We start from the raw sequence: 24,863 nt of genomic DNA on the forward strand, positions 1-24,863 counted from the left end.
CCCTGGGACTTGGATGCCAAAATACTAACTCATCCGTAATGTGCACACATCCCTAGGGGAGAAATGCTCTTGCTAATCATCACTCACACTCTGGAAACAGCAGATGTGCTTCAGGGGCTTCTGGGAGCCAAGTCCAAAACCCACTCCTGGGAAAATGGAGAAGCTAGGGGTCGAGATTAAAATGGAAATAAACAGTATCACACCAGACTGAAGCTTCTGTTTCCCAGCCAACAACAAATCCATTTAAGAAACGTCTGAATTTAGCCTTGAAGTTAAAATGGTTATAACTGAAGATAACCACGTCATAAGATAGAAAATACTGCATTTGATATATAAGGATTTTTGCCCAGTGAAATGTCATATGTACCTGAGGTATCACACTCAGAGGTTCAAGTTCAAGAATGTCTGTCTAAAGTTGAGGGCAAGTTATTCTGGTTGAACTTTTTCTTCAATCTGAATGAGAGACGCAGTTTGTAGGGGAAGGAGATATGTTCACGTTTTCCTAAACAAAAAAAATCTAATTCTAAAGGAGTAACTAGGGAAACTCCATTCACAATCAACTTTGGAGTGATTCTTTTCTATCAACACATCCTTCCTTTCTTTTGTTCAAATGGTAGAATAGATACGGGAAAAGGAGGGGCAGCGATTTCTACCATGAAGGATTCTGTGTAGAGATCCTGGGCCTGGGTTTGGAGAATCTTCTGCATTCACTGGGGTTGTTTTGAAGACCTAACTGCAAACACTACACTTAAAACAGGAACCGAATGAACAAAGTGAAACAGTTCAACAACTCCTTGGAAAATGTCTGAAAAGACTTTTTAACTTTGTAGTCAACTCCTGATCACCCCTACAACTCGGTCCAAAGAAAAAACAGTCTTCTGTTTCCAAACTGTAAGTAACTTAATCTTAATTCTAATGACAACAGGGAATGTGCAGAGAAAGCAGTTACCTCCTCTGTACACACACACTTTGTAAAATCGCCTCTATTTTTTGAATGAGAGAGGTCTTACACAAGAATTCTGTGGAATTAAGCTCACATCTGGTTGGCAGACCTGGTGTTGGACATGATTGTGGCCACACAACTAAATCTTAAATCCACATACTGTTCCTATTTAACTGACATATATGAACTAATTTATAGAAAATGTGCAGCAAATTATTTCTTCCACCTCCCCCATGCCTCAAGAATGCACCAGCAATAGGTGTTACTGAAAGACACCCTGCCCACACACACACAGAACATTTGCATATAGCCACTGTCCAATTATCTAAAGCAGATATTGTTATTTATCTGAATCTGTGCTCTGTAAATGTGTGTGTGTGTGTGTGTGTGTGTGTGTGTGTGTGTGTGTGTTGGGGAAGGGGGGTGGGGTAGGGGGGTGGGAGTAGTAATTTAACCAGATAAACTTGACCTCTCTGGACCTCAATATTCTCACCAGAAAAATAAAGGGATCAGCCCAGAGACTATGCAACTTCCCGCAGTAACAACAATATATGACCACTAATTATCAAGAGGAGACCTGAATTCTTAAGTGTTTGTCATTAAATATTAGAGTTTAAACTACCTAAAAGACCCACAGTTACACTTCAATATGACCACTGCACACCTTCTGACGGTGGAGAACGTCTTTGAAAACATCGCGGCAGCTGAACCACCAAACCGGGTTAGAGCACGCTGAAGGACTCCGCTAATTATGGGGGAGGGGTGCAAAAAGCGACTGTATCTGGAGGAAGAGTTGGGAGAAGGGCTGCGGGTTTGAGAGCACAGTCTTGCAATTTGCATTTCTGGGCTTGCAGAGCTTCCAGTATCTCCGCGAGACTTTGGTCTGTACCTGCAAAATCTCTCAAGCCACCACCTGCAGCTACACAGTTGTGGGAAGGGGAAGAAGAGGAAAAGAAAAGGAGGTGGTAGAGCGGGAAGAAACTCGCTCAAGGAGCCCACAAAGCCCGTGGGGCGAAAGTGACTTTGAACAGTGACAAAGGAAAGAGGAAAGAGAAAGAAAGAGGACTCCGCCTTTCCCCACCGGCTCTGCTCCTTTCAGTAAAAAGGGAAGGCCGCCGCCGCCCCTGGCCTCCGCCTTTCACCCGGGATGCAGAGCCCCGGCTGAAACCGCACCCTTTAAGTCCGGCTGCCCTCGGGCCGGGTCCAGAGTCGCTGAATGAGCTTTGCACCGCCGGAGGCGCGGCCCCTGCCCCGCCGGCAAACTCGGGGACTAAGCATCCCCCTCCCTCCCTCCCCGTCTCCCTCACCCCGTCCCGGGGCACCCGATTCTCCACGCACCCGCCACCCCTTCCTCTTCCTCGCGCGCCCGCCTCTCCGGCCCGCCGCCCCCGACCTTCCAACCGCAGAGCATTTTTAAACTTCCACCCACCCCGACAACGGGGCCCTTTGAAAACTTTGTGTATCTAAGGCTTTTGTCCACATCCTGGGCAGGGCCCGGTCACCAGCGTGGGTGCCTGAGGGTGTCCGGGATCTCACAGTGCACAGGGGAAGCCACCACGGAAATCCCACCCCTTTTTAATTTTTTTTTAACACATGAAAGGATGCTCAACATCACTAATCATTAGAGAAGTGCAAATCAAAACTACAATAAGGTATCACCTCACACCGGTCAGAATGGCCAGCATCAAAAAGTCCACAAACAATAAATGCTGGAGAGGGAGTGGAGAAAAGGGAACCCTCTTGCACTGTTGGTGGGAATGTAAATTGATACAGCCACTATGGAAAACAGTATGGAGGTCCCTTAAAAAACTAAAAATAGAACTACCATACGACCCAGCAATCCCACCCCTTCATTTTTGACCCGCTTCTACAACCGCGTGACACAACGCTTGGGTTAACAATTCCCACGCCCTGGTCGCCCCTCGGCGCGGGGGAGCCGGGAGGAAACAGCCCCCCCCCCGCACCCGGCGCCTTTCTCGACTGTCACGAGGGGAAAGGTGTGCGCGGGGAGAAGGAGGCAGCCGAGAAACACCGTGGCCAAAAGGATCCTCTTGAAGAAAAAATAGGCGAGGGGTCCTTTTTCTCCCACATCCCGGGAATCGGGGCGCGACGAGGCGATACACTGTTGCATCACGTAGTAGCCGAGCCGCGGGGATCCTCGCCCTCCCCTCAGCCCCAGACACGCGCCCAAATTCATGCACACACCCACAGCTACCGCCGCAGCCGTCCCGAGGCCCCCGCTCCCGGCCCCCAGTATTCCCCGCCGGCCCCCGCCCGCAAGCGGGAACACCCCCAGCGCCGGAGGAGAAGCGGCCGAGGGAAGCGAGGCCCCAGCACTCACAGATGGTCTCCCCACGGCCACGGCCATCGCGGCTGCTGCTCCAGCTGCGCCCGGGTGCCCTCCGCCAACACTAGCTGCTGCTTGGGCTCGGGCTCCCGCTCGCCTCCCCCGCGCCTCCCTCGCGGCTGCGCTCTGCTAGCGCCCGGCTCCCGCGCGCAACCAGCGGCATCTGCTCCCCCCTCCCCACGCCGCCGCCCCTCCCGCTTTATTAGAACAACATGGCCACCCGCCTGGAAGGGACCATTTGCTTCCCCAGGAAGGGGTGTGAGCCTGCGCGCCCGGGCTGAGGCGGTGGGAGGGAAGATGGTAGAGGGGCGGGCCTCCAGCCCTGGTCCGCAGGCCCAGGCTGCAGAGCTCGCCCTCATCAAATGTAGCGGGCGGTCCCGAAATGACCGTCTCCCGTGCCACCGAAAGCCCCCAGCCTGTGGGCCGGCCGCCACCCCCGTTCCACCAAGTGCTGGAGTCCGAGTAAAAGCCTGGGCGCGGAGGTCCCAGCCCCGGGTCCCGCCACGCGCTTCGCCAAGCTGGTAGCTGGAGCGGCTGCGGAGAGGGAGACCGGACACGGGCGAGACAGGTCCACGGGGACAGCATCTCGCGGAAAGTTAGCCCCAGGCAAGCACGCCCCAACCGGAGGAACCGGCTTGGAAGGGGAGCGGGCCACTAGGGAGAGCGGTGGGCGACCGAGGCGGGCTGGGCCGACCCCCGCGAGGGAGAGTTCCCCTCCACAATTCTTCTCTTCCTAAGGGAAAGATTAAAAGGCAGAGAGCTGGAAGCTGTTACTGTAGCGTGCGGCCGGGTAGGCGACCACAGTGGAGAGGAAGAGGCGGTAGAAGTTGCTGCGGCGGACGACTAACCTTAGCCTGCCGCAGAGGAGGAAAAGGACGCCCCCGCCGGAGAATTAAAGCAGCTGTTGACTGCCCTAGAGCGTGGGGGCCGAGGCCTCCCTCGGCTGTAACCCGAGAGCTGGGCACACGTGAGAGCTCCGCCGACTACTCTTTTTGATCGCTGGAGACTGACCGGACGACCCGTAGGCGGGCGCGCGGGCCTGCGGCTGTGGGGCGCGGCGACGGCGCCAGTCTGTGCGACTCCGAGCGCGTGGGAATGGGAAACTGCTCCGCGGTGGGGAAGGACTTTTCCCGCAGATGTCGGGGGCGTTGCTGCGTGTCTGTGTGGAGCGCAGAATGGCAGGGTCCTGGTGCAGGCCGGGTGGCGCGGCACCCCGGCAAGAGCTGGGCGGTGAGGTGTGCGGGAGGTGCTGTCGATCCCCGCGGCCTCTCTTAGGGTTGAGGAGGGAGGGGTCCACGACGACAAGGTGATTGAGGATAGTTCCCGGTCGGGGGCCGGGAGCCAGTTGGATCCAAGCGCAAGGAAGGTGTGGTGAGGCGATGAAGGGCTGTCATCAGCCCACGGGATTGCGCCCTTAGGGAAAACCCTGGCCTATTGAATTAGGTGACAGACAAACCACCTCTTTTAGCCTGGGGCACCTCAGAGCCTGACCTGAGACTTCAAGCACCCAGGCTCCTCGAGGCCTTGCGTCTGCCGCTCCTGCTGTCTCTGCCCCCGAAGAGTCGCAGGATTCAAACGCGCGCCGCGTCGCCTTTGGCTAAGGGTGGGTGGGCTCCGGGCGCGCATCCAGCTGCTGCGAGGCAGACGCTGGGTTGCCCCGGGAGGGGTCAGGGGGCTAGAGGCCACCCAAAATGAATTACACCCGCAGCATCCTGGTGGGACCGCCAGGAATGAGAAAACGATGAAAGTACACGGTGAAAGAAAGATGAGGGGCTCTTCAGCCTGTGGCCCAGACCCTCAGAGCCCTAACCTCTTCAGTTTGGACCAGTTTCTACCCCTAGACTTCAAATCTTTTGAAGACGAGGACCACCATTTTACGTCAAGCATGCATTAGGCACTCTGTAAGCGTTGAGTTACGATTACCAGGTGCGTGGGTGCTTTGTAAAGGGAGGGGGAAAGAAATACTTCGGTCTGCAGCTGTCTGTATATGGACATTTTTTTCCTTCTCCCAGAGAGAGGATTACACAGCGGCACTGCCCATGGACAAGAGGTCTCAGGTAAACCCTATGAAAAGACAGCTCCACAGGCTGCCAACTGGATAAGGGCAGTTACAAACCAACTCTCCATTTTATGTTACATAGACCAGACCAGACTGCAGGATTTCATTCATTGTTTTTAATTTTATTTACTTATTTTGTTTGCAAATGCTTAGGTTGAAAACAGCTGATTAGTTTTTAAGGATGTGAACTCCCTACCTTTGTTGGTAGGTTATTTTATTTATGCTTATCACAAAGCTTAAAGTCACTTATTCCAACATCTAATCTGTTTGAGGAAAACCTTTTAGGATAAAATCATCAGTTTACCCAGGTTCTGCCTGATTTTTTTTCACTGACTAGGAGCAAGCAGTGCCTTAAATTACCCCCTTCCTTGTTTTTTTGGCAGGTAGGCATATATATGTGTGTGTGTGTGTGTGTGTGTGTGTGTGTGTGTATTTAATAAATATACAATTTAAATCCTTTCAACCAAGGAAGGCTATTTCAGAATTTCAGTTCTCATTTTGAAGTTAAGTATCATTCTACAACCAGACTACCTAGATTCAAAATCCTGGCTTTACTATCGATACTTCACAGCTGTGTGACCTTGGGCAAATTACTTAACCTTTCAGTGCTTCAATTATCTCATCTTTAAAACCTGTTTAGTAATAGCTCCTCCCTAGTAGAATTAATAAGAGATTAGGTTACCTTTTAATTCTGCCCAGCACTGCGCTAGGAGCTAAAAAAAAATTTTACTGAGGATGCCTCTCTGACACAGTCTGCTGAGAGACAGATGTTTAAACAACTCCAATAAATAGGCCAAATCTTAGAAAAGATGAATGAATTATGGGATTTCAAAGCACAGTAGAAGGAGCTATTCACTCCCTGTCAGAACAGGAAAGGCTTCATCAAAGAGTTGGAGGAGGGGCGAGAGCAAGGAAGACATTCCAAACAAGGGAAGAGAATGAGCAAAGATTCAGTGATTTCAAAGGTAATGATGCTATGGGAAGGATAGGTCATTTGGCATTGCTACCATGTAGCAGCCTTAGAGGGAGCCTGGTAGAGTGGGGAGAACACAGCACTTGGACTCCAGATTATCACTTATGAGCTTTGTGACATGGAGCATGTGAGCCTTTCTTCATCTCATTTTTTCCTACTGCAAAATAGGGTAGTGATCGTGAGTTCTGATGGAGGATATCCATGTTCCTGCCCACAGGAGAACCTGAACTTAAACGGCTTTCTTTCCCTTAGATTCAGTTAGTTGAGTTCAGGCAATGGGGAGCAACAGCAATACAACAAAGAGTCTGGGTATTTATTCCCTAAGGCTCCCTTGCTATGGCATGACTGCAGGCTGGCTACATCTGAAGGTCACAGTTACTCTAGGTTATTCTAGGGTAAACCCCTTGTGGTTTCTCTACATTTTGCCCACACCTTTGCAAGTAGCCTTTTCTTAAACTCTACTGAAATTATCCAATAGGAATGTACCATCTCAACCTTAACAGATTCAGTCCATCAGAGAATTGTTTTGCTCAGAGATAACTGAGAAAACATAGGTATGCTATTATTAGAATGACCTATAACTTATTGTCCAAACTTAGAAACTTTAGAGACTGAAAAAGAGCATTGGTGCCATTAGTAACTACACTAGGACAATAGGCAAAAACCAGGACTTATGGTCACCCTAGCTATTATTACAAGTTATTAATTGAGAGATGATCATACTAACATACAGAGATTATGAGTAAGATTATAAATGTCTCAAGGCGAATAAGCACTCTTGCCTTGAGACATTTATAATCTTATCGTGTTTCACAAAGTCTGATATATTCAATGAATGTTGAGCTGCATTGGAATGGAGATGAGGCTAGGAGCTATGCTACCAAAAGCCTTTATTGCCTTACTAAGGATTTGGAATGTGATCCTGTGGGCAATGAAGAGCCAAGGAGGTTAACCATATATTTGCATTTTAGAACTAAGATCTCTACTGGGCTTCCCTGGTGGCGCAGTGGTTGAGAGTCTGCCTGCCGATGCAGGGGACACGGGTTCGTGCCCCGGTCCGGGAAGATCCCACATGCCGCGGAGCGGCTGGGCCCGTGAGCCATGGCCGCTGAGCCTGCGCGTCCGGAGCCTTTGCTCCGCAACAGGAGAGGCCACAACAGTGAGAGGCCCGCGAACTGCCAAAAAAAAAAAAAAATAGAAAAGATCTCTACTGAATATTTGACATTGTTAGTTATGCCAGATCTGTTCCCTTCTTAATGGAACCCCAATTTGCTTGGGGAGATTTTCCAACGAATGTTCCACCTTGATGGAAAGTAAATGCCTCTACAAGAGAGGTTCCTAAAGTTGCTTTCCATCAAATCCTTCCTCTTACCACCAAAGTATATCCAAGAGAGCATGTGATCTAAGCTTGGTCAGTCAGACACTGTTAAGTTTGAATCTTGAATTAAGGACCCAAAGTCAGTACAAATTGTTAGAGTTTATGCATTCCATAATCAATTTTTATTGCTTGTTTCTGTGACTTGCAGTCAAACAACCCTAACTAACACATCACCTTGATTCCAGTAAAAAATGATAAATGATGAATTAGGAACACTATAAGAGACAGGGAATAAGTTAGAAGCCATTACCACTTTCATTTCAAACAGTATAACTGACAACAGATCCTGAACCCCTCCTGCAACATAATATATAAAGATGTTCTAATATTTTAAAACATCCATATTGGAGAGGAAAAAGTAAAACTATCTCTATTCACATAAACTTGTATATAGAAAATCCTATGAAATCCACTAAAGAATCATTAGAACTAATATGAATTCAACAAGGTTGTATTGATAAAAAATCATTACACAAAAATCAGTTGTTTTTCTACACACTTGCAATAAACGATCCAAAAATGAAATTAAGAAAACAATTTCAGTTACAATAACATCAAAAAGAATGAAATATTAAGGAATAAATTTAACAAAAGTACAAAACTTCCATTAAAAACATTGCTGGAAGAAATTTTTCAAAGTCTAAGTAAGTGGAAAAACATCTCATGTTCATGGATAGGAAGACTTAACGTTGTTAATATGGCAGTACTCCCCATATTGATCTACAGATTTATCACAGTCCCTATCAGAATCCTAGCTGGCTTACTTGTAGAAACCAATCTGATTCTAAAATTCATATAAACTTTTAGGGACCCAGAATAGTCAAAACTTGGACTCCCACTTCCATATTTCAAATGTTACTACAAAGCAACAGTAATCAAGGCAGTGTGGTACTGGCATAAGGATAGATATAAAGATCAATGGCATAGAATTGACAGAAATAAACTCAAGTGTTATGGTCAACTGGACAAGGCCATTCAATGCGGGAAAGAATAATCTTTTTAACAAATGGTACTGGGAAACTAGGCAGATGCAATAGAATAAATTCCAATCCTTATCACCTACCACATACAAAAATTATTTCAAAATGTGTCAAAGATCTAAATGTAAGAGCTAAAACTATATAAAACTCTTAGAAGAAAATATAGAGCTAAGTTTTCATGACGTTGGATTTGGCAATAGATTTTTAGATGTGACATCAAAAGCACAAGCAACAAAAGACTACCAAAATTTAAAACTTTTGTGCTTCAAGGACACAAAAAAAGTGAAAAGACAACCTACACAATAAGAAAAAATATTTGCAAATCATATATCTGATAAGAGACTTGTATCTAGAATATATAAAGAACTCTTTCAACTTAACAATAAAAGATAATTTTTTAATGGTTAAAGGATTTGAAAAAAACATGTGTCCAAAAAGATGTACAAATGGCCGTAAAAGATCATGAAAAGACTCTTGACATCATTAGAAAGAGATGCCACTTAATATCCACTAGGGCGGCTATAATCTTTAAAAAAAATCATGTAACAAGTTTCATCAAGGATGTGGAGAAATTAGATCCCTCGTACACTGTTGGTGGGGATGTCAAGTAGCACAGCCACTTTGGAAAACAGTTTGGCAGTTTCTCAAACGGTTGAACATAGAGTCAGCATATGACTCCACAACGCCACTCCTAGGTATATACCCAAGAGAACTTAAAACGTATGTCCACACAAAAACGTATTCACAATAGCCAAAAGGTGGAAATAATCCCACTGTCCATCAACTGACGAATAGATAAAATATGGTAGATCCATTCAATGGAGTATCGTTTGACCATAAAGAGGAGTTAAATACTGTTAAATGGTACAACATAGATGAATCTTTTAGACATGATGCTATGTGAAAGAAGCCAGCCACAAAAGATCACTTCTTATATCATTCTATTTATCTTATATGTCTAGAATAGGCAAATCTATACAGAAAAAAATAACAGCTAGCTGCTCAGGACTGAGGTGGGATGAAGTGGTACAGAAGTAATAACTAAGGGGTATGGGATTTCTTTTTAAGTGATAAAAATGTTCTAAAATTCATTATGGTGATATATGAGGTTCCAGTTGTTCTGCTGTCTACCAGCAGTAAGTATATTCAATTTTTAACTTTTTAGTCATTCTAGTAGTTTTGCAGTGGTACCTCAATGTAGTTTTAATTTGCATTTCTCCAGTGACTAATGGTGTTGAGAATCTTTTCATTTGCTTATCTGCCATTTATATACCTCTTTGGTTATGTGATTTTTTGCCTGTTTTTTAAACTGGTTTATTTTTATTATTTATTCTTATAGATGCTTGATATATATTTCACATGTATTTCTAAGGTTTGTCGTTTCATTTTCTTACTAGAATTTTTTAAAAGAGCAGAAATCTTTATTTGATGAAGTATAACATTGATTTGTTTCCTTTCATGGATTGTGCTTTTGGTGTCTATAAAGAAATGTGTCAAATCTCTGTTTTTCTTCTAGAAGTCTGTAGTTTTAGTTTTTACATTTATGTCTATAATCTATTTTGAGTTAATTTTTGTATATGGTGTGAGATAAGGATGAAAGCTTATTTTTTCACATATGCAGTTTTTCCAGCTTCACATGTTGAAAAGATTATCCCTTCTCCACTGAATTGCCTCTGTACTTCAGTCAAAAATTGCTTAAGTATATATGTGCTTGTCCGAACTCTTCTGTTTATTGGTCAATGTGTCTATCCTTCTGCCAATACCACATTGCCTTGATTACTGTAGCTTTCTAATAGGTCTTGAAATGAGGGAAAATGAACTCTCCAACTTTATTCTCTTTCAAAATTATTTTGGCTAATCGAAATCCTTTGCCTCTCCATGTACATTTTATAATAAGCTTGTAAATTTATACCAAAAAATCATAGTGGGATTTAGAATCATTAGGGAGAATTAACATCCTAACACTATCGAATCTTCCAGTCCATGAACATGATATATCACTCCATTTATTTCCACTGCTTGCTTTCTTTAATATTTTGGAGATTTCAGCATACAGATTTTGCATGTATTTTTTTGGTTTTTTTCCTTTTTAATAGTTTTATTGAAATACGATTCACATACCGTACAGTTTATCAATTTAAAGTGTACAATTCAATGGTTTTTAATATATTCACCAGTTCCAATCTCACAGTTTCCTCCCTTTGTTCCTTCAGTTCTAAGAGTGGTAATGACTCCTTTTTTTTTTAATAAATGTATGTATTTATTTATTTTTGGCTGCGTTGGGTCTTTGTTGCTGCACACGGACTTTCTCTAGTGTGGCAAGAGGGGGGCTCCTCTTCGTTGCGATGCGTGGGCTTCTCAGTGCGGTGGCTTCTCTTGTTGCAGAGCACCGGCTCTAGGCACGCGGGCTTCAGTAGTTGTGGCACGTGGGATCAGTAGTTGTGGCTCGCGGGCTCTAGAGTGCAGGCTCAGTAGTTGTGGTGTACAGGCTTAGTTGCTCCACGGCATGTGGGATCTTCCCGGACCAGGGCTCGAACCCATGTCCCCTGCATTGGCAGGCAGATTCTTAACCACTGCGCCACCAGGGAAGTCCCCAATGACTTCTAAATGTTATTAGTCTTTGGGTGCCTTGCCATCCCTTATTTGTTATACTTCAGTGCTTCTCGAATTTTAGTACACAGGAATCACTTGGAGATCCTGTTAAAATGCAGATTCTAAAATCAGTAGGTCTGGTGTGGGGCCTGATAGTCTTTAGTTCCATCAGTCTCCCGGGTGATGCTGATACTGCTGATCTGGTGATCATACTAGACTAGCAAGTGTTAACAGTTCTACTCTTTATTTAAGGTATCTTTTTTTTTCATTTGAAACATCTGCAGTAATGTTTGTTTTTTTTTTTTTTTGTAATGTTTGTTTTTTTTTTCCCCACTGAGACTTTGGTAGATATATGTGGAAACAAAAAAAAATTGAAATTGTCATTTTTAAGCTCAATCTCTTTCCCTGTTAAAAGAGTTGTTTAGAAGTTCGTTCTAGATAATGTTAAATTTACCAATATTTCTCAAACTCTGCCCTGTTCCTGCTGCTTTTATTCTATTTGATAATCAGGACAATATATGCCCTCTTCAATCCTTGGCATTTCTTATTTTTCTCTGGTTTCCCAAAGCTGACTAATGCTAACCCATAATCACTTATGCAAAGTCTTTCAGGGATAATTCATTTAGGCCTGGAAAGTTTAACTCACTTAAAGCAATTGATTGTTCACTTACCACATTGGATTTCAGTAACCTTTTAATCATGTTTATACTACATTTTTCATTAAAAAAAATTCTCTTTGAGAGAGGAGACAAAAAGTTGTGTAGTTTTGACTTTTCATGGTCATCTAATAGCATTATATCATCAGCATCAAGTGGTGATTTTCATCCTTTCTTTTCATCCTCTTACGGCAAGTATTACTTGAAAAGCAAAAAACAAATTTTGAAAATTTCTTGGTATTCTTTTTAAAAGCAAAAATTATCTAAGCCTACAAGAAAGTATCAATCCTTGTAGGCTTTTGCTACTCTTTAATACATGCTCTTTTTAAAATCTGATCTCATTAAGGAGCATCCTGTGAAATGACATGCTCCCTGGAGTATGATGACTTGGCCTGCTGGTCACTGTCCTTGGCAGCCAGCCGGGGTCCGGTCCCATAGTTCTGACATCTCTAATTCTCAGATAATTCCTTTCTCCCTGTAGCCAGTTATTGTGGTATCAGTTATTATTTCTTTTTGTGAGCCTAGAAAATTTATGTAGTTGAAGTCCCTTCAACCACTAGATATTGCCACTGAATTAGAACAGAATCATACATACATACCTGTATATTTGAACAGCCGTATCACTTCTACATTTTCATGTTTTGTCTCAACCTATTCGCTGTCCATCATTCTACCATCCTCAATGTCCACTAGCTGAATAACTCTCTAGTGCATGGGGTTACTCTGTACGCTCATCTCTCTTCTTGTAGACTTGTTCCTTTTGAATGAGGTAAAACTTTCTTTACTTATTTCAACCTGAGTTCCTTGCTTCTTCATCTATCAATATCTGTTGGGTTTGGAAGAAAAATGTAAACACTCTTTCCAAAAGAAGGGGTAACGGCAGCTGGACAGGCAAGAGCAACAGTGGGTATATCAGGATGCTATTTGTATTCAAATACGTATATGAAAGAAGGACATAAGTTCATGGCTGTAGACTTCTTCAAATGATAACAGACAAGGCATTAGGTAAATATGTTTCAATGTTTAAGCATAAGTTAGGGGTCCAGGTAAGGCTCAGAGGGAGATGATCCTTAATACTAAGCAAAATTCTTCTGTTAAGAGAGGAGGCCCATGATGGGTAGACAGTGACCCTCCAGCAAATTCTAAAGTGGAGTTTGGGGTGCAAGATGTTTATTAGAGATGTAGAAACGGGATGAAGCCAGATTGGGCACAAGGGGAATCCGAACTGTAATATAGACCCAAAAAAGCCTCAGCTAACACAGTGGGAAGTTCTGGAGCAACAGAGTTGTACCCCTTCGGGCAGAGATGACAGGTCCTATTTTATAGCACAGGGAACTATATTCAATATCCTGTAATAAACCATAATGGAAAAGAATATTTAAAAGAATATATATGTATAACTGAATCACTTTGCTGTATACCAGAAATTAATGTAACGTTGTAAATCAGCTATACTTCAATAAGAAATAAATAAAATCTTTGCCTTATTTATTTATTTTTGGCTGCATTGGGTTTTCGTTGCTGCGTGTGGGCTTTCTCTAGTTGTGGTGCGCGGGCTTCTTATTGCGGTGGCTTCTGTTGTTGCAGAGCACAGGCTCTAGATTTGCGGGCTCAGTAGTTGTGGCTCGTGGGCTTAGCTGCTCTGCGGCATGTGGGATCTTCCCACACCAGGGCTCAAACCCATGTCCCCTGCATTGGCAGGCGGATTCTTAACCACTGCACCACCAGGAAAGTCCCTGATTCACTTTGTTATACAGCAGAAACTAACACAACAATGTAAAGCAATTATACTCCAATAAAGATGTCAAAAAAAAATCTTTGCCATTTTTATAGTAAAGGATAACTTATAGTTTTTTTAAAAAATCTTTGCCATTTTTATAGTAAAGAATAACTTACAGTTTTTTAAGTTAAATTTATATCACAATTAGTGATTGAATTTTTAAAATATTTTTACTAGCCATTTTTTTCTTTCTTTATAAATTTCCTACTTATATCATTTGCCTATTATTTCCATAAGGAGTGTTTAACTTTTTTTCTTGAGCTAGTTTAACATTTTTTCTAACTTTTAAGTGTAAAATATATCAACCCTTATTATAGATAAATAAGATTCTCTTTCTGGCTGCAAAATACTCCATCATATGAGCACATCAAAATTTATGTAATACTCCCTGGTTATTGAATATTAGGTTTTCATTTTTTTTCTCTCTTTTCTCTGTTTCCTTCCTCCTTACCTCCTTTCTTTATTTTCTTCCTGCTTTCCTCTGTTCCTTTCATTCTTCCTTCCTGCTATTATACAAAGCACAATAAACATCTTTGCATACCTGTATCTACATTTCTATTATTTCCTTAAGAAATGTTCCTGAAAGCGAAATTACTGAATCTATAAGGGTGAATATTTTGAAACTCTTGATACATAGAGTTATTTTTCAGAAAGAACCATCAAATTTATATTCCCACTACCAATATATTGGAATACCCAAGTCACCATACATTCATAAAAAAAATAATTACTTAAAAATAGAACTACGGTATGATCCAGCAATTCCACTCCTGGGTAAGTGTCCAAAGGAAATGAAAACAGGATATCAAAGAAATATATGCACTCCCATGTTTATTGCAGCACTATTCACAGTAGGCAAGGTATGGAAACAACTTAAGTGTCCATCAATGGATGAATGGAATATTATGCAGCGATGAGAAAGAAGGAAATCTTGCCATTTGCAACAACATGGATGGGCCTTAATGGCACTATGCTAAGTAAGATAAGTCAGACAGAAAAAGACAAACACTATATGATATCATTTATATGTAGAACCAAAAATAAACTGAAGTTGTAAAAACAGAGAGTAGAATGGTAGTTACCAGGGACTGGGTGTGAGGGAATTGAGGAGACGTTTAAGGGTACAAACTTGCAACCAGTAGATAAATAAGTCCTGGAGATCTAATGCACAGCATAGTGATTGTAGACAACAATACTGTATTATAAAAATCAAAGTTGCAGGACTTCCCTGGTGGTCCAGTGGTTAAGACTTTGTGCTTCCACTGCAGGGGGCATGAGCTCAATCCCTGGCAGGATAACTAAGATCCCACGTGCCACGCAGCACGGCCAAAAAAAAAAAAAGCATTAAAAAAAAAAGTTGCTGAGAGACTAGACCTTAAACATTCCCACCACAATAAAGAACTGATAATTATGTAATGTGATAGAGGTGCCAGCTAATGCTATCATAGTAATCATACTACAATATATACATGTATCAAACCAACACATTGTACACCTTAAACTTACACAATGTTATACATCAATTATATCTCAATAAAACTAACTTCTAAAACATAAAAGAAAAAATATTCCCTTCACATATACCCGACACTGCCCAAGGGAAGCCTTTTTGGTCTTGGAGCGAGCCCAGAGGGTTCAAGCCTGTGCAGATAAATACAGAAGTCCTAGAGAGGTCTTTTCAGCTAGCCTGTGCAACTAAGAATTGGTAGTATTGACATACCTACAGCTGCTTGCTACAACATTCATTCTACTCCATTTTATCATTTTTTAGAACTTCCACATAAGCTGTGTCCTTATCCATGGAATTTCTTACAAGCCAAGAATGCATTTTAAATTGAACAGAGACATTAACAGGAAACTACGCATAGGTGTTAAATACATCTGCCTAGGAAGGACATAGACTAAGAAATGATTAAAGGATTCATTCCTGGCATGAAGGAAATACAAAGTATCTGGCATTCTTCTGTAGAATTGTAATGTGAGATAAAGTCAAATAAATGACTTTTTCATGATTAAACACTTGTGGAATCATTGAATAGTAGTCAAAATATATATATTTTTAATTTATTTTATTAATTTACAAAGTTGTGTTAGTTTCTGATGTATAGCAAAGTGATTCAGTTATATATATATATTTTTTGTTTTGTTTTGTTTTGCGGTACGCGGGCCTCTCCCTGCTGTGGCCTCTCCCGTTGAGGCGCACAGGCTCCGGACGCGCAGGCTCAGCGGCCATGGCTCACGGGCCCAGCCGCTCCGCGGCATGTGGGATCTTCCCAGACCGGGGCACGAACCCGTGTCCCCTGCATTGGCAGGCGGACTCTCAACCACTGCGCCACCAGGGAAGCCCTATTATACATTTTTGAGTCGGTTCCCCAGGATGAGGAATCAGGAGTCAGGAAGCCTATATTAACTTGTAAGTCTGAGATCATAGAGCTGGATGGTTTCAGCGTAGGACCAGCACTGCAGACTGCCACACGCTGCTCCTTCCACTACAGTGCACGGCCCGCTTTGTAAATATATTTAACTCATTACTAAAATTAAAAGATACATATTTATTTTTATTACAAATCTAATATACATTTTAAAGGTAAAATTACAGAATGGCCTCGTTTCTTCTTAGTATCATGAGCCCTCTGTCTAATGGAATCTTAAAGATTGTTCCATATTTATTTCTCTTCTTGCTGCCTAACACTTTCTCCTAGGAAGTCATTTCCTAAATAAAAGTGTTATAACTGAAGTTAAATCAGCAGCTAAAAATAAATGAACTACTTGTTTTAGTCTCTAGGAGCCACTCTGGATGAACTAAAGTGTTATTCATTTAGCAAACTAAAACTCGCCTGCATAATTTTACTCATGTTCACCATTTCCTCAGGTGCTATGAACAGGGACTCCTGTAGTTTTAAAATATGAGGAAAGTAATATAAGATGTTTTCTCTAGTGCAAAAGGCAATCTATAAAGACCCATCATAAGACTGTAATGGCAATCATTTAAAATGAGAAAAAAAGTCATTATACCATTTTTATCATGATTCGATGAACTAATTCAAGGAAGCACAGTAAATACTCTCATTTAAAATTACACTAAAATTAGTGTAGATTAGTGTACACTAAATATTACACAAAAATTAGTGTAGACACTAATTAGACACATTGCTTGTGTCTAGGGGAAAACAAATCTTTTATCAAAATTTTAACTTGCAAATTAATGCCATATGCAGGAATTATGATTTAGTACAATCAAAGTCACACATCTGATAATGATGAGTCCTCACAAGCAAGACCCTATGTCCACACACAGACTAGTTATTTTCTTTATCATTTTTGCAGTTGTTTAAAAAAATCCTATGTTATTTATATTCATTTTATAAATATTTAGTTTATATTATGCCAGATGAATTGCTTTGAAGTTTTGTCTTTCTTTTCCCCTACTCATTGCCACAAAGAGTAGGACGTAACATCCTTTATTCCCAACTTATTGGAGTGATGTAATTTTTTTTCATAGTGGACTTTTTCTTGTCCCTGGATAATCTTGAGTATTTCTGCCTTTGTATATGTGAATTTCCGAGAATGTCCTTCTTCCCATCTGGGGGAAGAGGGAACAAAAGAAGGAGACCAAAGAGGAGAGGACGGTGCAGAGCAAGTATGGAAATAATCAACCTTTCCAAAAGAATCAGTGTAATAAAAATACTTATTTAAAGAAATAGAATGTGTTGCATTCATACATATTTGGATAGCAGCAGCTGGTTTGTTTCAAGATCCAGGGAGATTTTTTCCCTGATGGAAATATATATAATCATATGGCTAAAAGAGAGTCTCCAATTTCATCCTTTCGCTTTCAGAAAGACCTATCCCTAAGTAATTTTGGGTAGACAGGCTTCATTATCTTTGAAAAGGTTGATAAGAAGAGAAAGTGTATTTTGAATAGTACCCTTAGTAAACATTTGTATGGTAAAGTACAATTCAACTCTAAAAATGTCAATACTTTTATCTCTCACTTTAAGAAGTGCCTCAAAGTAGCACAGTTGCTACTTTCTATCTGTATTCAAGATTTTGTACTAAGTACTGTTCTGTAGTGTTCTCAGACTTCTTAGATAATGGCCCACTTAGCAAATGCTACTTTCCCCGGAGCTCTCCAGCAAATCTTCAACACCAAATGGGTATCCAACAATTCCTTTCAAATCTGACACTTTGCAGAGCCCACAGATTAAGGGCTCAGTCCCAAAAGACTGCCCCCCACTTCAGACGCCAGCTACAAATTCAGGGGGCCATCTGCACTTCTGATGGACCAGCCTGACTACTAATTGAGGGTTTCTATGACCCCTCTGCAGGTTTGATAATTCGATAGAATGACTCACAGAACTCAGGAAAGCACTGTACTTAGAATTACTGTTTTATTATAAAGGATACAGCCAAATGGAAGAGATACATAAGGCAAAGTCTGCAATGGGGGCGGCTTGGGAGCTTGTGCCAGCCTCCTGGTACATTGATATACTTACCAATCAGGAAACACTCTGAACCTCCTTAGAGTTTCTATCAAGGTTTCATTATATAGGCATGATTGATTAAATCATTGGTCATGATTGGATTCAATCTCCCCATACCATTAGCAGTCACTCCCCATTCTCCCCTCCCACAAGCCACCAGTAATCTACTTTCTGTCTCTATGGATTTGCCCACACGGCACATAACATATAAATGTAATCATACAATACATGGTTATTTGTGATTGGCTTCTTTTACCTAACACAATATTCTCAAGTTTCATCCATGTTGTAGCATGGGGAGAAGCCACCGCAGTGAGAAGCCCGCACACCACACAACGAAGAGTAGCCCCCCAGCTCGCTGCAACTAGAGAAAGCCCGCGCGTAGCAATGAAGAGCCAACGCAGCCAAAAATAAATAAATAAAATTAAAAAAAAAAAATCTGAACTCAAGTCTACTTGGACTTGTATTCCTAAAAAAAGAAAAATACACTTCTATCTCTTTTTTTAATATAATGACTATTTTTAAAAATAAATTTATTTATTTATGCTTATTTTATTTTTGGCTGCCTTGGGTCTTCCTCGCTGTGTGTGGGCTTTCTCTAGTTGTGGCGAGCAGGGGCTACTCTTCGTTGCAGGGCTCGGGCTTCTCATTGTGGTGGCTTCTCTTTGTTGCGGAGCATGGGCTTTAGGCACACGGGCTTCAGTGGCTGCAGCACGGGCTCAGTAACTGTGCCTCTAGGGCTCCAGAGCGCAGGCTCAGTAGTTGTGGCGCACAGGCTTAGTTGCTCCGCGGCATGTGGGATCTTCCTGGACCAGGGCTCAAACCCGTGTCCCCTGCATTGGCAGGTGGATTCTCAACCACTGCGCCACCAGGGAAGTCCCTAGATATTGTTTTAAGTCTAATGTTGCTAAGGCTCATATTAGGTGTAGCCCCACTCCCTTGGGCTTATGGTATTATTTCCTTGGCTTAAAGTTTAGTATTATCTTTAGTTCATAGTTTCCTTGTGAGAATTTTTTAAAATTACTTTCCTTCTTGGTTAAGATTAATTTGAAACTAGATACTGATAAATATAATCTGTAAATCCACTCAACAGGCATACAAATAGCAAAAAAGTTACAGTATATCCTGAACGCAAACAGCAAGGATGCCACTATCGACCTCTTCTAGTTGTAGAATCTTCCTTAGGGTATTTCTCTCACTGCCTGTGACGTGAGCCGCCCAAGTAAGAACAGCTATGTCCATCTGTATATATGTAGGGCACCTCCCTCACTAGTATATGAATGCAATGAGTACAGTACCAGACACAGAGTAGGCATTCAATACACATGTGTTAAGTGAATGAATAAGGAAGAAAAGTAAACCTTTGTAGGTAGATCTCGAAGATCTTGATCTTGTACGCAATGAAGAACCATTGCAGAGTTGTTTTGGAGCTTTGTTTGTTTATTGTTTTAACACGAAAGTGAATGATCAGATCTGGTTTTTAGGCTTATAAAATGAGCAGCAGAGTGGAGGATAGACTGGAGTTGGAGAGGGGAAACTAGAGGTGAGGAGACTGGTCAGGGGGCTAGCGCAATAGTCCAGGTGAAAGATACAAGAGCCTTGGACTTCCCTCGTGGCACAGTGGTTGGGAGTCCGCCTGCCAGTGAAGGGGACATGGGTTCGATCCCTGGTCCGGGAAGATCCCGCATGCCGCGGAGCAACTAAGCCCGTGTACCACAGCTACTGAGCTTGCGCTCTAGAGCCCGTGAACCACGGCTGCTGAGCCCGTGTGCCGCAACCGCTGAGGTCCGCGCACCTGGAGCCCGCGCTCGGCGATGGGAGGGGCCACTGCGGTGGGAGGCCCGCACATCGCAGCGAGGGGTGGCCCCTGCTTGCTGTAGTTGGAGGGAGCCTGCGCCCAGCGACGAGGGCCCAATGCAGCAAAAGAATAAATAAATAAATAAATTTATGTAAAAAAAAATCCGCCTGCCAATACAGGGGACACGGGTTCAAGCCCTGGTCTGGGAAGATCCCACATGCCACAGAGCAACTAAGCCCGTGCACCACAACTACTGACCCTGCGCTCTAGAGGCCGCGAGCCACAACTACTGAGCCCGCATGCCACAACTACTGAAACCCATGCACTTAGAGCCCATGCTCTGCAACAAGAGAAGCCAACGCAATGAGAAGCCCACACAGCACAGCAAACAGTAGGTCCTGCTTGCCACAACTAGACAAAGCAGCAACAAAGACCCAACACAGCCAAAAATAAATTTTAAAAAAATTTTAAATTAATTAATTAAAGAAAAAAGAAAGATGCAAGAGCCTGAACTATGGCAGAGACCAGGCGAATGGATATGAGATAAAGTTCATGAGATGGAGTTGACAGCACTTGATGACTAATTGACTGTTGGGGTGAGGAAAGTGGGATTAATTCAAGTTGTCTAGTTTGGATGCCTTTGAGCTCAGTAAAACAGGAAGAGTGGCTTTGGGGGGAAAAATGACGAAGGCTGGCCTGGACATGCTGAATTTGAGCCTAGAGAGACCCAGCAAGAATCAGGGAATGTGAGACTAGAGCTCAGGAGGGAGGCCCAGGGGATGGAGGGGGAGGGATGTATTTGGAGATGATAATTAAAACAATATTTGATGACGTTTCTCCCAAGGGGAGGATCTATTTGAAAGATGGGTCCATGCTATCACTACTCACCTTTAAAACTGTTGGCCACCTATGATCTACAAGATAAACTCCAAATGTCTTGTTTTTTTTTTTTTGGCTGTGCCGCGCAGCTTGTGGGATCTTAGTTCCCCAACCAGGTATTGAACCCAGGCCACAGCAGTGGAAGTGCCAAGTCCTAACCATTGGACCACCAGGGAAGTCCCCAATTCCAAATACCTTAATCTGATATTCAAAACCCTGCCCAGACTAGTACAAGCCTATCTCCTGCTCAGTCATTTATTCAACCCACCAGCCTTCACATAGAGCCGGAAATGCCATGGTATATGTTGGGGACAGAGATAATAAGTCTTGGCTGTTGCCCTAGGGGGAGGTCTACTGCGGAAGAGAGACAACAAAACAGACCATTAGCTTTGGATAAAATCAAGATAGTAATGGGGACGATCTCATAGGGTTGTAGCAGGCAGTAAGTGAGTTCGTACACATAAAGCCCTTAAAACAGTGCTGAATATGCACTAGCTATTATTATTATAAGAGAGGCAGGTACTGGGGCTGGGGGTGTGGCTCCCTTGACCGGGCAACCACTGAGTTGAATCTTGAAGAGCATTTAAGTTAGCCAGGATAAACGGAGAAGGGGTGGGGCTGGGGAGACATTCCCGAACTTCCTCCTATTCCCTTGTATGGTGAGATGAATAGTGGCCACCCAAAATATACGTCCATGTCCAACTCTCTGGAACCTGCGAATGTTACTTTATTTGTAAAAAGGCAAAGATCTGCAAACGTAATTAAATTAAGGTTCTTACGATCAGATCATCCTGGATTATCCGAGTGGGCCCTAAATCCCGTGACAAATGTCCTTGTAAGAGACAGAAGAGGAGAAGCACACAGAAGAGGAGAAGGCCATGTGAAGATGGAGCCAGAGGTGGGAGTGATGTGGCCATAAGCCAAGGAAGTTAAGGAATGTAGACAGTTACCAGGGGCTGGAAGAGGGAAAGGAGGATTCTCTCCTAGAGTCTCCAGAGGGAGTCTGGCCTGCCAGCACCTTGGTTTCCAAGGTCTCGCCCCCTGAACTGCAAGAGAAAAAATCTCCACCTCCACCTCCACCTCCCAGTTTGTGATAATGCATTACAGCAGCCCCAGGAAACAATACACCTTGTTATTCTGAGCTAATTCCTCGCTAGTGGTGAAGAGGACACAGGCCTAGCTCTCACGGAACCTGTGTTCTTGTTGAGGGGACCGCATAAAAATGAACAAATACAAAATTTATTTTTAATAGTGGAGTGTTAGGTGCTGTGAAAGTAGAGCACCAGAATTGTATATCCAATCGTCCACTTGCCATCTCTACTTAAGTACCGCATGGGTATCTCAAACTTAACTTTCCCCAAATAGAAGTGCCTGGAGGTGCCTCGCAGTGGAAGCTGATTCATCCACACGGTCAGGAAAGGCCTCTGCGAGGAGGTGACACACGCAGGAATGCTGAGGGTGAGCTAAGGCAGTGACTGAACGAGGGCGGTTCAGAGCAAAGTGCTCGTTTTTTGGTTTTGTGTTGTTTTAGGAAGGAAATCAGCCCTTGAGAATGAAGAGAGGAAGAGGATGAAGATACAAGGGGGAGGGGTAACAGAAGGAGTAAGGGTCCCGAGGAGGCAGAAGTGATGTGAGACTAAGGGATCAGGGTCCTCGAAGGGAAAAGCAGGAAGAGAGCGGGGGCTAAACGATGCTGACTCAAAACTCAAACTGTCGGAGTTTGAATCCTGGCTCTGCCACTTATTGGTTACAATATAATAGGAAATCACATTATTTGGACCTTGATATCCTCCACTATAAAATAAGGATACTAATAGCTCCTACCGTATAGGAATTTGTTCGGAGAATTAAATGTGTTAATATGTGTGAAGTACTTGGTTCCATGTCTGGCACAGAGCATGCAATCAATGTCATTATTACTATAGAGATCATGAGAAGGGACATCAAGTCTGGAATCAGGATGTGAGCACTGGAAGCAACTTCAGAATCATCTGATCTAATTCCTTCACTGTACAAATGAAGAAACTGAGACCCAGAGAGTTTGAATATTGGCCAATTTAAGGAGATAGTTACAGGCAGAGTCAAGACTAGAGCAACTGCTTGAAAGTCTGCGCTTTTTCTAGGTGAGCATCACAGATAGACTTGGGAATCCTAAGAATACAGGTGGTAATTAAATCTGGGAAAATAGACAACATCACTCAGGTAGAACCCAGAGAACGAGTAGAGAACATGGAAAGAAGAAATGGAAAGAAGAGTTAGCAAGGGAGGGTCAGAGTTGGATCAGAGAGGTAAGAGAAGAGCCAGAAAAGAGCAATGATTATAGAAGCCAAGACAGAGATTTCAAAGGGAGAAAATGGTCAACTGAGTCAAGTACTCCAGAGAGTTGAGGAAAGATTATGACTCTGGTGCAAAATGCTAGATTTGAGGTCAGCTTGATTTGAGCACCAGTTCCACAAGACACTAAGCTCTGAAACTTGGTTTTCCTATATGTAAAACCTGCTGACTCCTTTAACAAATTTTAAACTTTTTTTTTTTTTTTTTTTTTTTTGCGGTACGCGGGCCTCTCACTGTTGTGACCTCTCCCGTTGCGGAGCACAGGCTCCGGATGCGCAGGCTCAGCGGCCGTGGCCCACGGGCCCAGCCGCTCCGCGGCACGCGGGATCTTCCCGGACCGGGAAATGAACCCGTGTCCCCTGCATCGCCAGGTGGACTCCCAACCACAGCACCACCAGGGAAGCCCCTAAACTTCTAAATCTTGTAAAGTTGGCAATGGAGGGAGACTTTTCCATTCGGGGAGGGGTCAGTGGACCTTACTCCAGACCCTGGAATTAACCTTACTCGCTGGGTGTCTCCCACTAATGTCTATTACAGCCACAAGCAGCAGACTGGCCTTAGGGGGACAAAACAGGATTTTATAGTTTCTCTCATTGCCATAGTATGACTGAGACAGGTCATAATATTTAAGCAAGATACTACTAAAGATTAGACCCCGAATGCTGAGGCTGATTAAGAATGTCTTTTTTTCTCTTTCTAGGTTCCCTCCCTAGATAAATTCATCTAATCCCATAACTTTCAAATACCATCTCAATGCCCAAGACTCTCAGATTTATATCTCCAGCTCTGACCTCACTTCTGAGCCATTGCCTTTTCTAGATCATTACTTAGATGGCTCATGCTCATCCCAAACTTAACCTTTCCAAAAGGGAATGCTCATCTTCCTACCCCCAATCTTGGTAAATTTATATTCAACCCACTAGCACATTCTCTAGTTTCTCTCTCTAGAATATTTTCCAAATCTCAGTACTCTACACCCAATACCTTGCTATTCCAAGCTACCACCATCTCTTGCCTCGCCCTCTGCAGTCGTCTCTGACTGGATTTTCTGTTTCTACTTTGGCATCCCCTATAATCTACCCTCAACACAGCAGCCAGATGTTCTGTTATACATAAATCACATGCAACTCTCTTGATTATAAACCTCCAATAGTTTCCCATCACGCTTAGACGAAAACCCAAACCCCATTAGGCCTTGCAGGACTGAGACCCTGCTCACTGTTTGGACTTCTTCTCACTCCACACTTTCGTCCTTCACTGTGCTCCAGCTTAGCCCCTGGTTTTCTTTCTGTTCCTCAAATACACCATACTCGTTTATTTTATTTTATTTTCATTTTCTTTCAAACTTAAAAAAATTATATTAATTTATTTATTTGGCTGCATCGGGTCTTAGTTGCAGCATGCTAACTCTTAGTTGCTGCATGTGGGATCTAGTACCCTGACCAGGGATCGAACCCAGGCCCCCTGCACTGGGAGCACAGAGTCTTAGCCACTGGACCACCAGGGAAGTCTCTCATTTTCTTTTAAAAATATATATAATTTTTATTTGTCAATTATACCTCAATAAAGCTGGGGAAAAATATTTCAGGCTTGGGCAACTTCCCCCAATTAAAAAAACAAAACAAAACAGAGTTTCTTTCCTTGTTAGGAATATACTTGA

At 42.9% G+C, this 24,863-nt stretch overlaps 1 protein-coding gene across 9 annotated transcripts in view; it reads right to left on the bottom strand.

Moving 5' to 3' along the window:
* SEPTIN11 (septin 11) overlaps positions 1–24,863 on the bottom strand; it is a 118,258-nt gene that overhangs the window by 86,959 nt on the left and 6,436 nt on the right. For 2 of the 9 annotated variants that reach the window (XM_012536880.3, XM_033406486.2), the window contains exon 1: positions 3,285–3,473. The exons of 6 other annotated variants lie outside the window; for them this stretch is intronic. In XM_012536880.3, the coding sequence (XP_012392334.2) occupies positions 3,285–3,311 (27 nt within the window). In that variant the 5' untranslated portion in view covers positions 3,312–3,473. Of the gene's footprint in view, positions 1–3,284; positions 3,484–24,863 lie in introns of those variants that run through there. One more of the 9 variants, XM_033406487.2, reaches the window with a different exon arrangement.

This window comes from Orcinus orca, chromosome 4 (assembly GCF_937001465.1).
Source record: "Orcinus orca chromosome 4, mOrcOrc1.1, whole genome shotgun sequence".
Taxonomy (NCBI): Eukaryota; Metazoa; Chordata; class Mammalia; order Artiodactyla; family Delphinidae; genus Orcinus; species Orcinus orca.